This window comes from Papilio machaon, chromosome 20, assembly GCF_912999745.1.
Source record: "Papilio machaon chromosome 20, ilPapMach1.1, whole genome shotgun sequence".
In the NCBI taxonomy this organism is placed as follows: Eukaryota; Metazoa; Arthropoda; class Insecta; order Lepidoptera; family Papilionidae; genus Papilio; species Papilio machaon.
The window spans coordinates 5366584-5382988 of NC_060005.1; the positions used below are offsets into that span (position 1 = coordinate 5366584).

Consider the following 16405-nt stretch of genomic DNA (forward strand, 5'->3'; position numbering starts at 1 on the left):
GAACAGTATCAATTTGCATTGCTTATTCCAAAAATCCAATTTTTTACTTTATGTTCCGGGTATCTCTGAAACGACTGGACCGATTTGACGGGACTTTTACTGGAAGGTAGCTGATGTATGTTTGAATAACTTGGCTATTTTTAATTCAGTACTGGAAAAGTCGCGAGGAGGTTCGCCTACATAGGGTTAATGTAGGTAGCTCGGCTCATTTTTATTCTAACGTACAAGCGGGTAGTTGGAAATCACCGCTACGGTCGGGCGCTGGCCCTGCGGAGATTGCGCGGGGAAGACAGATAGTCGGCAGAGTTCGAAGCTTCAGCATGGAGCAGCAGGAGTCAAAGAAACTTGAACGGTAATTACACATCGGACGTGACGGTTTCCTAGCGTTCAGGATCGCTAGAACATTTGGTTCCGCGTTCGGTTCGATAACGACGCGTCTATAGCAACCTTACAGGAAGCGGCGCATCGGGTGCGTCAGGCGGGCCTATAGACTATTTGACTCGACTAACACGAACGGAGTGACCTGCAGGCGTTGCAGGCATCGCGTTGGTAAGTGCACTTGATTTATTTACAATATAACGACATCCACTGCAACGCGAAGTCTAAGACAGGTTGTGCCGTGGGACCCGAACCCGTCGTGTACGGCATAGTTAGCCCTTGCATTTTCTTAGAAAAACTATAATCTAATGATGGACAATAAATCAAAGACTGAAATTATATTTAGATTATTTTTTCATCGCCTATTGAGGTTTTTTATATTTTGTATGTGGAAAAAATCCTTAACGTTTACTGAGGTACAACGATACTCACAGTTGAGCTTCAAAAATTACAATTTATACAAAGTGACACTTGCTCTAACCGTTTGAGTTTCAAAAAACAAGAAAGCATGTCTAACAGTAGAGTTTACTTACAACTAGTGAGCATACTAGTTACAAAAAAAATAACATCTTGTTAAATCTAACACTAGTCGTAAAGTAAGTTTTCCCTGATAGGTCATAAAATAAGACATAAGTAAATCATAAATAATATGCATCATATCACTTAATTCGTGGCATCTCAGTATTTAAAACGGTTCAACAAGAAAACAACTCTGAGACTGTTCGGTGAAAAAGAGCAAGAATAGCACACCCTAATTTAAATAAAAGAGGTAATTTTTTACTTGCCTACAGTGTAAACTCCCTCTTATAAATCTCACTTATTAAAATTAATGGGTTATTTATCCATTTTAGAATGTTAGTATTTTTTTTTATAAAAGCCTTCAGCAACTGAGCGCCTAATTATGTCTTGTTTAGACGAGAAAAACGAGCAAATTGATGTTTATTTTCAAACAAAACGAGGCGTGTGTGGCGCAGATAGAAGTTTTCTTTTTATACGATGAAATAAAAGAAATGAATGTGGATTTTTTCGTAATTTAACAATAAAATTCCGAGAACATAACGAAGATCTTGATTTAGGTTTTGGAAATTTTGTAACAAAATTGCTAGTAATAATAATAAGAAAACGTTTTAATTTATAAGCATTTAATGTAATAATTTCTCTCATAACACATAAATACAATTATTTGTACGTAAATTCACACTAAAGTTATGTATTTTTATTAACATTTTATAACATAAGTAACAAAATATCGTTTACTATTTAAATGAAATAATTAACAACATGTTAAAGGAACTATATATCATTAAATTATAAATGCAATATGTATATTTTTAATAATAAATGAAAACTACATATCGATGGGTCCTATGTATATGGACCAAAGTAACAAATTGATAATTTTTACTTTTTTATGTTAAAAGCTACCTCTTAGTTTAGCTAACAACATGTACTAAACAAAACACACATTTACATGGTTAAATGTTATTTTTTGCTGAAGTAAAAGGGACTATGTGCCCTATTTCCATGATTAAAACTTTGAGAGCTTGTGTTGAAAAGTTGTCAATTTGCAAATTAGCCCTTATTCGTAGAAGCCATAGATATATTGAGCAGTAATATTGTTAAATAAGAGATTATTTGATTTTAGGTATTTCAATTATACTTCACATCCATTCTAAAAAAAAACTAATGAGGAATGTATTTCAGGAAAATGACCCTTAATACTTAATATAAATAACTTATAACAAGTTACTTAACTTATAATACTTTTCTTAAATGCTACCAGATATTTTTTTAATTATCTGTAAAGGCACAATTTTTCATAGTAAACACTATTTTATTAACTTTTTCCGTTTGAATACAATCAAAAGAGAATCTTGATTAGAGTTTTTCTACTCTTGTGCAAATAAAAATTAACCAAACAATTTTGAAATAGACATATTATGAAATAAATACATAATCTGAATTAAGATTTCAACATATTCGAGATAAAATAACTAATCTTTTTTTGATTAGATAATCTAGATAGGTCACGTAGGTATAAACGTGTTTAATTTTTTCTCGCGAGCCTCTGAGCGGCTTGAAGCGTGTTGTGCATTAACATCGCGACTGTCATAGGACCAACGCCACCAGGAACCGGGGTTATCGCTCCAGCTATTTTACTAACCTCTATAAAAAAAATTAACATGAAATGGTGAGCAATAAACAATTTAACCTAAAAATACAAGGCTTCTATATAATATATTATTTGCAATATATATTAACGTACCTTCATAATCAACGTCACCAACAAGTTTCGTCTTCCCTTGTTCATCCGTAATTCTTGTGATTCCTACATCTATAATTGTAGCGCCGGGCTTTATCATTGTTGCCTTTATCAATTTAGGAACACCTACAAATATAGACGAAATATGAACAACCAGTAGTAATCGACCGATATATAATTTAACAAAGTAGGCGTTTTCTATTTTGACGGTCAATAACTAAATAACTTTAAAATGTTTTACGGTGACATTATTTATAGAGGTCATGTAGTCTTTAAAGAATACACATAGGTACATACCAGTAGCAGTTATAATAATGTCTGCATTACGACAGAAGAACTCCAGCTGTTCCGCTGGAGTATATCGATGGCACACAGTCACGGTCGCGTCCATGCCCAATTTACTGTCATGTTTACCATCGCTGTGGAGCATCATAGCGATCGGCATTCCTACATTCTTCGAACGACCCACTACAACTGCATTCCGACCGAATGTATCTATTTTATACCTAAGATACAAAAAAAATCACTCTATTTTTTATCTACTCTTTGATTTTGCCGTATTTTAAAAGGCACAAAGTAAGCTTTTAGTTTCTATGCATTTAAAATGTACGGATTATTTCCGACATACAAGTAGAAGTTTTGAAAAAAACATTGAATAGTGATGAACATTTCATCACATTGGCTTATTGCTGAGAAAATAGGTCAACCAGAGATCTGTTTCATTAGATCGTGCGATATATGGAATGGAGAGCGGTTACGGATTAATAATTGTCTATCCAGTGTACATACCATTTCAAAGAGAACGTGAATATCGCAACTCTAGTTTAAATAACGTTTAAACATTATTTGAATAGAGGTAATAATTTGAACGCTACCTACAATATCGTTTTTATTATAGTAACAATTGTTTTGTTATAATAATTAAAACCCATTTGAATATGCAATAATCATCGATGTTATCTTCAATGGGGCAAACATTCAAAAAAAAAATGATTTTTATATGTAATAAGAAAAAGAAAGTCGTTTCTAAAAATCGTATTTAAAAAAATATTTTTTTATAAGTACTAAAAACAAAATAGTAATTTCTAAAAATCATAATTAAAAAAATATTTTTTTTTAAGTACTAAAAACAAAATAGTAATTTCAAAAAATCATAATTAAAAAAATATTTTTTTTTTATAAGTAATAAGTACAAGATAGTAATTTCTAAAAACATTATTAAAATAAACTCACCTTTTTAAAATCTCCACAACAGCAAGGGCAGTAGCCGGCACAAATGTTGGCATATCAAGACAAAGTTGTCCAACATTGGTTATATGAAAACCATCAACATCTTTTTCCGGTGCAACTGTATTGCATACTTTCCTTTCATCCATTTTTCCCGGCAATGGTAATTGTACAAGAATTCCATCAACATTATTATCGGTATTTAAAGAATTAATCGCTGCAATCAATTCATCTTCACTCAACGTTCCATCATATTTTAATGTCGTAGCATCAATTCCAACGTCTATTGCAGCTTGTATTTTATTTCTGACATATGTATGACTTGCGGGATCTTCACCAACTATTATACAGCGTAGGGACGGTGCACGGTTGCCTAAGTTTATGTAGCTTTGAATTTTAGTTTTCAATTCATCTTTTATTTCTTTAGCCAGGGCTTTCCCATCAATAATTTGGGCCATGATTCTATAGAACAAAAAAAAATGATTTATAACAAATAAAAATACAAAAGTTTATAAATTAATTAATGAACAATTTTTAAAACCCCAAACAATTTTTTCCACCATAGTTAATTAAAATTTATTATTTTTGTGCTCAATAAATAATAAAAACTGAAAATTCTTTGGATAGTGATACTATAATTTAGTAAAAAATCGACTGCCATTCAAAATAAGTGCAGTTAGCAACTAAAAACACCTGAAATTTAACAGAAATAAACACAGACACACCAACAGAAATGAAACCTAAAACATCAGCAATATTACCTGGCCGCTCCCATAGACTCATAGTACGTATGACTTCTCATCTTGGTAGATAAAAGTGAACTGACAACCCGAAAGCAAATAGTTTGCCTCATCGCCTACTGTTGACGTATAGAGGTCATTAGTTCAAAACAGATGGACGACTTTAATATTATGATAACACTTTAAAAATATACTGTTAATAACCAGTAATGTCTGCTTTTTTACGGATAAAAGGTGTTAAATTAAAGTAATCGAGTAAAAAAGGTTATTTAGTTCACATTATATCAATGTGTATCCATTTCAGTTGTTTAAAACTGGTTAAAACCACTTTATATTCATGATAAGTACAAGTACAATGAATTATGGTGTCAGCGTTATAAACAAGAATAATATTTAGATAGGATAATGTTTTCATTTCAATGAAAACAGTTACTTAAATATCTCTTAAATAACTCTATTCGGTTAACTTCTGACTAATTAGGAAATTTGCAAATGTAGAAGCTTACCTATGGCTAAAACAACATTTTATAAGTTCTAAATAAACATAATAGTATATGAGAAGGATAATTTAAAAAAAAAATGTCAACTTGTTAAAGCTGTATAGAAAATAGAATAGTTTTACTGTTGTAAACAGATTGTCACACTTTTACTAATATTATATATACAAATGTTTACATGTATGGATGGATGTTCGTTTTAAGGTATATCCAGAACGGTTTAAAAGAATGTGTAATTTGGCTTAGATATAGAACATACTCTGGAAGAACACATTATAGGCTACTAATTATTTATTTTTAATTCCACACAGAGGATGTCTCTGGCGACAGATAGTCTTAATATAAAATCTATCATGTTATGTACTTTTGGATTTGTGTATGTAAGTTCTAGCAATTTAACAATGATTGTTTTATGAACGAAATCATCAAAAAAACAAAGAAGCAATTTATATCAAACAATAAATACTTAAAGACATGTTGAAGTTAATAATCGTCAACGATGAAACATAAGTGTTAATATTTATCATTCAATTGTTATTCAATTGTAGTAAGAAAAGTTTACGCAGTGGTCGATAAAAGTTAAGACGAAAACAACTTAGATAACCTGTGTTATTTGATAAACATAAGACATAATCTTATTTACTCCACTTAACGCTACAACTTTAAATATTATGAAGGGAAAACATTAATTCATTCAAGAAAAATAAAACCATGTATGGGTAAACAAACAATATAGAAAGTTTATTTGAATAATTTAAATAAAACCTACTTACATTTTTAATCAAAAATTGTCCTGAATAAAAGTTAAATATATCGATAGGAACCTCACACAAAACTCCTGATTATTTTAATTATTTTTAACTATGAAGAGGTTATAAAAATAACCTTACCGCGATCCACGATTTGCTTTCACTGAAAATGACAATGACAGTTGTCTTGTTCCGAAGCCTTTGCGAAGCATGCTAAATATGCAAGCAGCTAACTAAAACACGATAACATTATCTATTGTTTCAAATATCTTTGCTTTTAGAAAATGTTTTTAAAATAGAACGCTGTCGTGTTGTCGTCATGAATTGATTATATTTTGTAAATTTTAATAGTTTTTAAAATAATATATGCGGATATGTACGTAACTGGACGTGGAAGAATCCCTTTTTATCTTAATGCAATTTTAAAAATACAACGCGCAATTTCGACACCATTTGCAATTTGTAACATTGTAGCTTGGAATGTTTAATCATTTTGGCCTTCAAATTCAAATATATGTTATAATAACTATGAAAATAATATGTTGGTTTCATCTTAAATCTAAACATCGTTGCTTTGTGAATAATCAGGTCATAATAATTATGATAGAGTGTTATAGTAAAATTTTACCTTATGACAATCTACCATTTTTTTATAATTCATATGAAAATACGTACATTTTTACCTTTTAAAATACAATCATTATATAATTATAAAATACGCGTGGTTAATCTATTTGTCACATTAACCTCCTGCGAATGAGGGTTGTAGACATAATTATTGCCCCTTGTAACAATAAGCATTTGCAGATTATGTTGCCATAGCAATTATCGCTAATACTGCACTAGTATTTCTTCCCACGGTTTTCAACTGTACAACTATTCAATATCTTGAGACAATGAATTTTTGTCAGTCTAGTTTCTTATGATAAAAATTAGTGTAGCAAATTGTACTGTAATGGACAATAAAGTTTAAATAAAATAATAAGTGAGCATTCGGTTTGCGGTTTGCATTTTTTTACATTGCCTGTTTCACTCTTTTCCTTGTGTTTGTGACAGAATATTACACGACATTCTTTTCCAAAATTCAATTAATTTCTTAACCAATTTTAAAGTAACAATAAAGAACAAACAAACAGATACAATGACTTTTGATTTTATAATATTAGTAATTATTTGAATCATCACTTGAATGCGTGGAGTGGGCGCGGTTGTGACGCGACAGACGGGTCATAGATAAGTCAATGTCTTTCGCAATCAACTATTGTGTCGTTATAATAAAACGCAATACAAACATCTTGTTACGATAATAACTCATAGAAGCATTTTTATAAACATCGAAACGGAAAACAAAACAATTTTAAGTTATCAATTTAGGAAGATTCGTTGTTTTGAATTTAGAATGTTGTTTTGTTAATATACGGTGCGTCATACGATAACCGTCGTATTTTAAAATAAGACATAATTTATTTACTCTTTCATAAACCTTCGGAATTCGTGATAATGATTTCTTTTTTCCTCATGATGACCATAAGTACAAAAAATATAAAGTACCTTCATAGTAATAATAATTTGAATTTCTACTTACCCATGTATTGTATTGTGTGTATACTAAAACTGTAATAATTGATATTGTATTTCAATTTTATAATAATTGTTGATAAGTTAATATAATTGCGGCATTTTATCACACATGTAACTGTTTGTCAATTTGTTAGTTAATGTTAAATTATAGATTTCTTATGCTGTTAGCTGATTTGGTTCTTCGATATGAAAGAGTTAAAATTTGCGATGGGAGCCATTACCATTTTGGTTTTAGAACTCTTGTAGAATGACGCATATAGAAGAATTGAAATAAATATTTTAGTCATACGTAGTTAGGAGTGTATCTGTAGTCATAAATTTTATCTTTTTGGTTAACCGCTATTGTTTTGATAGTTTCCTTTCTAAAATTCTAATGCTGTTTATATCGTCAATTATAACAATAATCTACACTAAGGGACTGCCTTAGTGATTATGACTGATTGAGGGTATTTCATCTTCAGAAATGTCTTTAGTAATTATTCGTGATATTACACCGCTAAGTACAACATTAGACATCATTTATTACAGCTGTAATCAGAAGCGGTTTCGTTAAATGTGATGTATAAAGATTCATTAAGTGTAACTACGTCTAGAATTTCTCATTGTTGGTGTTGAAAGGTGGAGAAATGATATTAGTCTTAATGTTAGCTTCTTTGTATTCTACTAATGTACTAAAGAATATGTTGAGATGTAACATTGTATTTTTTTTTATCATAAGAGTTGATTTGCGTGTTCATTTAATAAACAAGTCCTGAATTGAATATTGTATAAATTGAAAACACCAGCACGGCAGCCAAAAATACTTTTTATTCCTTGTTAAAATATTATATTAAACATATTTACGTATTTACTTTTAAATTCCATAAAAAAACAAATAACTATACTACATTCCGTTAACTCCCGCGCGCTATTCTTTTACTATATTTTACCTATCTTTTTCTAAATCAAAAAGGCAAAGGTCTTGATGGCCAGTATGCCACCTCTTTGGCAGAACGCAAACTCCTTGCCTGCCAAAGATATGGGATACATAATTCTTCACTCAATAATGTTTTGGTTTTTTAAAACTTATATTGTCTTTTTTATTACTTATTCCATATGAATACTTTTCAATATTTTTTTGTTGTCTAAGTAAAAGGTTCCACTTAAAGCGGGCACTTCTATGAGCGTTCATTTGCTATAATAAAAAGGGACTAACCTCAATAAAACTCAATATTAACTTTGCTTACAAAAAGGACTTTATCTTAGACTTTTTTAAGTGCGTTGTATAACTTTGAACCCTTTTTTGTTGAAATAGTTTGTTGCGAAGAAACCTTTTAAACTTCTTTGCTTTGTATTGTATTACAAATAAGTAATTAAACTAAGAAAATAATCCTCTTTTTTATAAGTATAACTAAAAATAGATTACTTTTTAACACTTTACTTGTTAGAAGCAAGGAAGTGGGTATTATAACTTGTTGAATGAAAGATTGAATCTGCAAAAGTTGACATAGACATATTTATTTGCTGCTTTGCAATTGTAAAATGCGTTGATTGTACAGCAATAAAGCGATACAAATACGATATAATAGTCAAGTAAGACGAGTTAAGTATTCAATAGTATGAAATGTAAATTCGACATACTTTAATCCGATAGAACCTTGAGTACGTTCTTACGAAAATGTAATCTCGAGTTTTAGAAATAAGTCTACCCTAATTATGTAATTATATCATTTTGTCAAAGCTTACTCACTGAATTGTTTAATTTAATTTACGAAATCCCCAAATTAGAGAGTAACAATCTTGATTAGTAATTTTATTAACCTAACTTAAATTGAAATATTTAATAAAAAATCTGTCTTTTAATCTCCATTTTTAATTTACAGACAGCCAGCTTTTGTAAAGGGCACAATATCAAAGGTAAGTATGACACTTATCATATGAATTGGGAACACGGCATTTTCTCACAGAATTCCAGGTATCAACATTCACGCAATCAGAGTTTTGCATTATTCATGAAATCATCCACATTCGGCACATGCTTTCGTAGTGAGCCTAGCAAAGTGATATTATCATATTTCTTTGATAGTGACGAATTTGACACGACGAAATAAGTAAGTACTGAAAACGTTTTAAGAGCAAGTACAAAGTTAACTTTAAAATTAGGTTGGAATCTCTGTCGATGACGATACCAAGAGGGAAGTCTAAAGGTGCGTTTACACGATATGTAGTTCTGCAGATGAACACGGACGCGGTGTAGACGCAAAAATGGTCCGATTACAAAAGCGTGCCTCTTGGAAACGAGCTGTAAGATTATGAAAAACATAATTTGTTTATTTGCTTTATATTTTCTAACTAGCTTTTACCCGCGACTCCGTCCGCGCGGAATAAAAAAAAAAAAAAAAAGAAAACGGGGTAAAAATTATCCTATGTCCTATTCCTGGTTCTAAGCTACCTGCCCACCAATTTTCAGTCAAATCGATTCAGCCGTTCTTGAGTTATAAATGGTGTAACTAACACAACTTTCTTTTATATATATAGATTTACGATGAAACTAGAGGTCAATTTAAGAAACAAATTATATAAATAAACTTTTTATTTTGTAATGTAGGAATAGGTTAAAATTCAGTTCTATTATCCATGTCAAAAAATATGGTCATTTTCCTTATAGAATAGAACGTAATGTTACCAATACTTTTCCTAAGTTTAGTTCAGAAAAAGGGAATTTCGATAAAGGAAACTGTCGCTCAATTCAACTTTGTCATACTTTTGCAGATCCGATATTGGAATTCCTCTGTAGATACTTTATCCTATTATTTGTTTTTACCAAGACATAACTTCTGTAAATACGTTTTATTACGTTGTTTCTTTATCGGTATTGTCTTGATTCTATTTCATGTGTAATGACGTAATAAAAGTCAATTATTACCAGTAACATCTTAGCTAGTCAAGTAACGTAACAATGTACTCACAGTTTTTTTGTATTGTATGTTGCAGATACAAATGAACCTCTTTACATAAGTTTTTTACTCATAATTTATATGTTTTTAAATTTGGAACATTTTTTCTTTTTCTTTTTTTTATTATTCTAAAATGTTTTAGTTGTTAATATATATTCCTTCTGGAGTGTGCTAATTGTTTCTTTTTCCTTTTTATTTAATTATTTTCATTTTAATTCTTTTCCATCATACTTCATACTAATATTATATATGCTAATGTTTAGATGGATGGATGGATTGATGGATTAACTTGATGAAATTTGCCACAGAACATAGTCTGGAAGAACACATAATTACTAAGTTTTTTTTTTTAATTCCGCGCGGACAGAGTCGCGGGCGACAGCTAGTATTATAAATGAATGTAGAATGTATACTCACTAATAATATAAAAAAAAATTACTTGTAGAAAAGGAGAGACGGAGGAGGGAGATTTAGTTTAAACGTGAGATTCTTATGGAATTGCAATTTACGTTAAAGATATTTTCCTTGTTTTGTCAATACTTTCGTTAACTTGTGTTCAATCAAAAAAGAATTTCTTTAAAGGAAACGGTCGCTCAATCCAACTTTGTGTTACTTTTGTAGATATTGGAATTTCTTTTGTTCTCACAATTTGGAAATTTATTATTAGATTTCACTGCCGTAACCATTGTATTAAAACATATCTGTAAAAATAATATTGTTGTCTTTGTTCTATTAAAAGAGAACGAATGGGATGATTGTTTGTTCTTATAAAAGTGTTTTGGCAATGGAAACACACAGTCACAAACATTTTGTAACGACTTTTACTAAGCTTGGCATTCGCACATTTAAATTCAGTGAACTAAAATTGTGATTTATTGGTGTCTGCGACTAAAATCTCCGTTAAAAACATATTGTCATCTCTGTCATTATCCTTGATAAAACAGAGATAACAATATGTTTTAAAAGGGGAAACGAGGGTTTTGAGCTCAAAAACCCACAGTAAGCATCTTAAAAGGCTTGTCTAATTTTAAAGAATCAAGTCTCATTTGATTCATAATTCGCCTGAATATTATAAAGGTACAGTCAATAGTTTTTTCAATCGCCGAAATAACGAAACTATCCCTGCCTATAGACATCCGCGATTGCAGATGCGTCGCCTACCTTTAATCGACGGACGAGGGGAAGCAAAGTGAGAGACAATTTTTCCCTTTACCATGCGTCCCCTTCTCCATTAAATCCACTTCCTGTTCCCATCCTTTCCTTGTAAGAAAAGGGAGGAAAAGAGGATTAAAATTAGGACTTCGGCACCTACACGTATCAGAAGACACACGAAATTACTTCCACTTCCCGCCTGTCTTCTGTGTGGTCATTGTATTGCACGGGTCGAGTCGGCCTATTCGTGCAATAGATGTTGCTGGCGTCTACCAATGTTAAAAAATATTATTATTTAATTTATTAATTATTACAAAAAATGACATTAAGAGAAACAACATGACGACGTATAATCAAAGCTAGTAACATATTTCTTCCGTCTGGGTTTATTATAATGTTTATTTTTGCAGCATAAAACAAGTTTATTACAGACCAGCTAATGTTGTGGTTTTCAGTTACTTAGTTGTTGGCCGTCTGAAGTTGCTGAATGTTACAGAATTAATTAAATAACGTTGTATTTTAGAGCGGCCGCATACAAGACACAACCGCAATAGGCGCCACACTACAGATGTAAAATTTAATTAGACTTTATTCAATTTGGCATCCGACATAGTTTTGTTACTGGTAGAAAACAAGATATTAAACTTTAAATAGTCTATCTAAGACTATTTTTTTAATCTCAAGCATGAAATAATTTTTTGGGATTAGATGGAAATTTATAATATTTTTATATACATTTTTCCAACTGTTTTTGTGAATATTTTTTTTTAATTTACTTAACTTAAGATATTTTTAACTGGGAAAAACATAACGGTTTCTTCAGCCCAGTATTTCGAATTTGTCACGTACGATTATAAATTGACAAACAATATGCTTATACAGCATAGCAATAGCAGACTAGCATTAGCAGCGACTTCGTCTGTGCGGAAAAAATCTAGTACTAAATAAAGCCTAGTGAAGCGTGCCATTGGTGATAGAATTTTTCAAATCTGTTCAGTAGTTTTGAAGCCTATTCAATGGAGACAAATAAACAAATCTTTTTTCTTTATTATATTAGTATAGAGACAACTGAGCAGAGTTTCCAGTCGATTTATGATCAGGTAATACATTTTATATACGTTTATTAAATACTTGTATCAACAAGAACTTAAGCGCCGAAGACGGTGGGTCTTTGATATTCTAACATAAAGCAAACACGTTGAAAGTAAACGGACAAACAGGGGAAGTGTTCAGAGATAGGAAGTGTTTGTACGGAGCAAACAAACGCCTTAGTTTAAAGCCATTTCTTTCTAGTTGATTTTATTCGGAAACAAATTATATATACTTGTGAATAGACTATATAGCATACAGAAATTCTTGTACTACTCGTACATACTTTGAAAGGACAACTATTTAACAGTGGTAGAGCCAGCAATAATATACCACGACCACACATGAAGAGAGGCATGAAGTGGAACCGAACCTCGTCTGATGAGTCTGCGTGCCGGAAGCCTTATTTTGGTCCTTTTCCCCTCCTGTGTCATTTAAAAGAAGGCAACGCATCTGTAAAACATTTCGCTATTGTGGCGAATTTAGGTAGTTTAATTTATACTATAAAAATTACCAAGTGAGAGTTATTTGATAATTATAAGAGGATTTGAAAGAAAGAAAAAACATTTATTGCCACACAAAAAAAAAAAACGAAAAAACACACACATATAAGGCACAAAGTGTGGCAAAAGAGAGCCAGCTCAGCGAAGCAGGGACAGACTAAACTGCCCCTGCGCTGGTTTTCAGCTGACACCTTTATAAACAATTATAGTAATAATAAAAAATAAAGTTAGATTAGATTTGATACTATAGATTTAGTGCGACAAAAAAAGAAATCTACCCTAAGGTAATATATGATTAACCAAAGAGCGACTTGATTTTTGATTATAACTAGGCTTTTAAATTTAGTTTGTTATAATAAGTTCACACCGATTCCGGTGGTATTTTTCGAAATAGTCAAATTTATGAACGACCTGTTTATGCTTTTAGCTTCTTATATAATTGACAATATGATTGAAAATTTTAATTCTATAAGCTGTACGTTAAAACAATCGGAAGAGGAAATTAAATTCTAAATGCATTAAGGCGCGGTCATTCAAATCAGATGTAATAACTCATTTTATTCAACTTTTTAAATCTTTATTTTCATTATTGCAATTAAAATCAAGTAAAGTTATATGTTTTTCAAGATAATCACAAATATCTGCAGCCAAACACTAATGAGCAGGTAAAGAAAATATTTACCGCATGAATTGCAAACGCGGCATGTCCTCGCTGAGTTTCAGAAAGCAACATTCACGCAATCAAGTTTTTGCATTATTCATGAAATCATCCACATTCGGCACATGCTTTTCGTGTACTCCTCATAACGTGATATTACATTTCTTTGGTAAAGGTTTTGTCAATAGAAAATGCATATCTAAAACTTTATTTACATTTGACAAAGACCAACTAGCAGACATTAAATGGAATATCTAATATATAAAATTCTCGTGTCACAGTTTTCGTTCCCGTACTCCTCCGAAACGGCTCGACCGATTCTCATGAAATTTTGTGAGCATATTCAGTAGGTCTGAGAATCGACTAACATCTATTTTTCATAACCCTCCCCTTTTTTTTTTAGTTTTTTTTAACTGCTCGCGGACGGAGTCGCGGGCGACAGCTAGTCTAATATATTATATAAAATTCTCGTGTCACAGTTTTCGTTCCCGTACTCCTCCGAAACGGCTTGACCGATTCTCATGAAATTTTGTGAGCATATTCAGTAGGTCTGAGAATCGGCCAACATCTATTTTTCATACCCCCCCCCCATTTTTTAACTGCGATAGCTAGTAAATTATAAATACAGAAAAAAAAAATCAGTTTTTTAATCTTTTTGCTTAAATTTGCGTCTGCAAAAGTTCTTTTATTCATTTTTAATTTAATAAAATCTTACGAAATGTGTACCGAAAACTTTATTTACAAGTCTTAAGAACTTTTAATTGAAGTGGATTCAATGATTTTAAAGTTTAAAAATATTCCATCTTTTCCAATTCCACAAATATATTCTTGTTTGATATTATTTTAGTTATGAAAATTTAATTTTAGTTCAACTGGAGAGGAAATGAAATTCTTCCAATATAAAGATTTAATATTAAAGTACTGTAACCGATATATGGAGCAGAAATCTTAGGAAACAGTTTTCTTAGCGTTGAACGAGTTATTTTTTAACTGTATTTTCTTCTATAAATCCTTAAGAATTCGCTTTTTATGACCTTAGATTGGTTTCTATGCTCTGTTAAGCCGTTAAACAAATTAAAATACGGTTTTCATTACGTACAGCATTTGTTCCAAATAGTTTTTGTCTTTATTTAATTACAACTAAAGTTTAGTATGCATGAATAAACAGCGTAATTTTGAACTTCCTAGAATTAGCATTCCTTGGCTTGCGTAGACTAAAAATGGCTAAAAAATGATGTACATAAGAGAATCGTAGACCTCGTAGAGTGCTACGAAAAAGTCAGCGATGAAATATCTATAACTTTTACGGTTTTCTCAAACCAACTAATTCTTTATAAAAAAGCATTCATAAATGGCACGTTAATTTACAGCGCAATTTTTTTCGGTTTTAATATTTATCCTTAATAATATGTTTAATGTTTTATATCGGGAGAATTCAAAATAGATTAAAATTGACTTTTGCAGTATAATTTCGACATTAACATTAGAAGATATCAAGATTACAAACAATAAGCGTAACAGTTTACATTAATACTAGTTGTCACCTGCGACTTCTTCTTACTTTTTCTTTTCAGCCATGTAACGCCCACTGTGGGGCATAGGCCTCCACCAAAGGTGACGAAAATGCCTTTGCGACTCCTTACGCAAAGAGAGAATTTCAGAGAGATCCATGCAACCGTTCCGGAGATACCTTTTAACAAACATCCATACATTATAATTATATATTATACATTATAATATTAGTAATAAAGTATGAAAGTAAAAACAACATATACTCTGGCAGATTTTTAATTTAATTTGCAATATGAGTATTTATTCGTGCACTAACCTGTGTAACAACGGAAATAACGTCTTGGCTGAATCTCCAGTTTGCTTTGCTCAAATATATTCTGTGTCTCAAAAGTCATTTGCCGTATGTTTGCGCACTCACTTTAAGGTTATGTGACTTTCGCTTGAAGTAGCACAAGTAATGAGCATTTCGTCTAGCAAGTTTCGTAGCTTTGAATCTATTTACATTTTATAATTTGTCAAGAAAATAAAAATAAAACACACAATAAGAGTTTTTGGCTTCAGAAATCAACGAATACTCTCATAGGGCCAGATATATTTGTGGGTCTATACAAAACGAAAATAATGTTATGACATTTTTTTGACATTGAAAGGGGGGCGCTAGTGCGCTATTATAATTTAGTTTGACTTATGCCCACCGACCCTTGGTTTCTTAGAACAAAATATCGTTATTCCTGTCATCATTGACAAAACAGAGATAACGACATGTTTAAGAAACTCACGCCGGGTCAGATAACTTTGTAGGTCTACGAGTATAACTTTTATTTCTTCTGTATTACTTGCATTATACAATATTTAAAAAGCAAATAACGGATACAGTTTAAAATATTAAAATAAAACCGCAATGATATTTGAGGCACTCTCATCATGTTACGAAATGAATAGTTTGCTATCCAGGTGAAAATGAAAATGGAAATAGTATTTCTAAGTTTTATGTTGAAAATTCAAGAGGTCGCCTTTTGTTTCAAAATAATTTTAATGCCATGTTTAAATTCTGATTTCGAAAGTTTTGTAACAATGTCTATTCAAAAATTGTAAAGCAGGAGTGTTTTTGTTTTTTTAA

General features: G+C 31.0%; 1 protein-coding gene across 2 annotated transcripts; it reads right to left on the reverse strand.

Annotated features, from left to right (window-relative positions):
- Nucleotides 1-2249: 2249 nt before the first annotated feature.
- Nucleotides 2250-7454, reverse strand: LOC106709194 (probable bifunctional methylenetetrahydrofolate dehydrogenase/cyclohydrolase 2). Of its 2 annotated transcripts, XM_014500911.2 has the most exons (6): nucleotides 5879-5895; nucleotides 4630-4727; nucleotides 3875-4330; nucleotides 2939-3147; nucleotides 2645-2767; nucleotides 2252-2544 (listed from the first exon to the last, which is right to left on the reverse strand). In XM_014500911.2, the coding sequence occupies exons 2-6, from the start codon at nucleotides 4719-4721 to the stop codon at nucleotides 2426-2428; spliced, it is 999 nt and encodes a 332-aa protein (XP_014356397.2). In that variant the 5' UTR covers nucleotides 4722-4727; nucleotides 5879-5895; the 3' UTR covers nucleotides 2252-2425. The 2 variants fall into 2 exon arrangements, with proteins under 2 accessions (XP_045538798.1, XP_014356397.2); XM_045682842.1 differs by lacking the exons at nucleotides 4630-4727; nucleotides 5879-5895 and adding an exon at nucleotides 7440-7454 and having other exon boundaries at nucleotides 2250-2544.
- Between the last annotated feature and the right edge of the window lie 8951 nt (nucleotides 7455-16405).

Excerpts from the sequence above, each read along its gene's own strand:
- LOC106709194 (XM_014500911.2), bottom strand. The coding sequence starts at position 4,721 with ATGAGGCAAACTATTTGCTTTCGGGTTGTCAGTTCACTTTTATCTACC. Across the intron at positions 2,768-2,938 it reads CATTATTATAACTGCTACTG|GTGTTCCTAAATTGATAAAG; the intron begins GTATGTACCTAT and ends CTATATTTGTAG. Across the intron at positions 2,545-2,644 it reads TGGTGACGTTGATTATGAAG|AGGTTAGTAAAATAGCTGGA; the intron begins GTACGTTAATAT and ends TTTTTTTTATAG.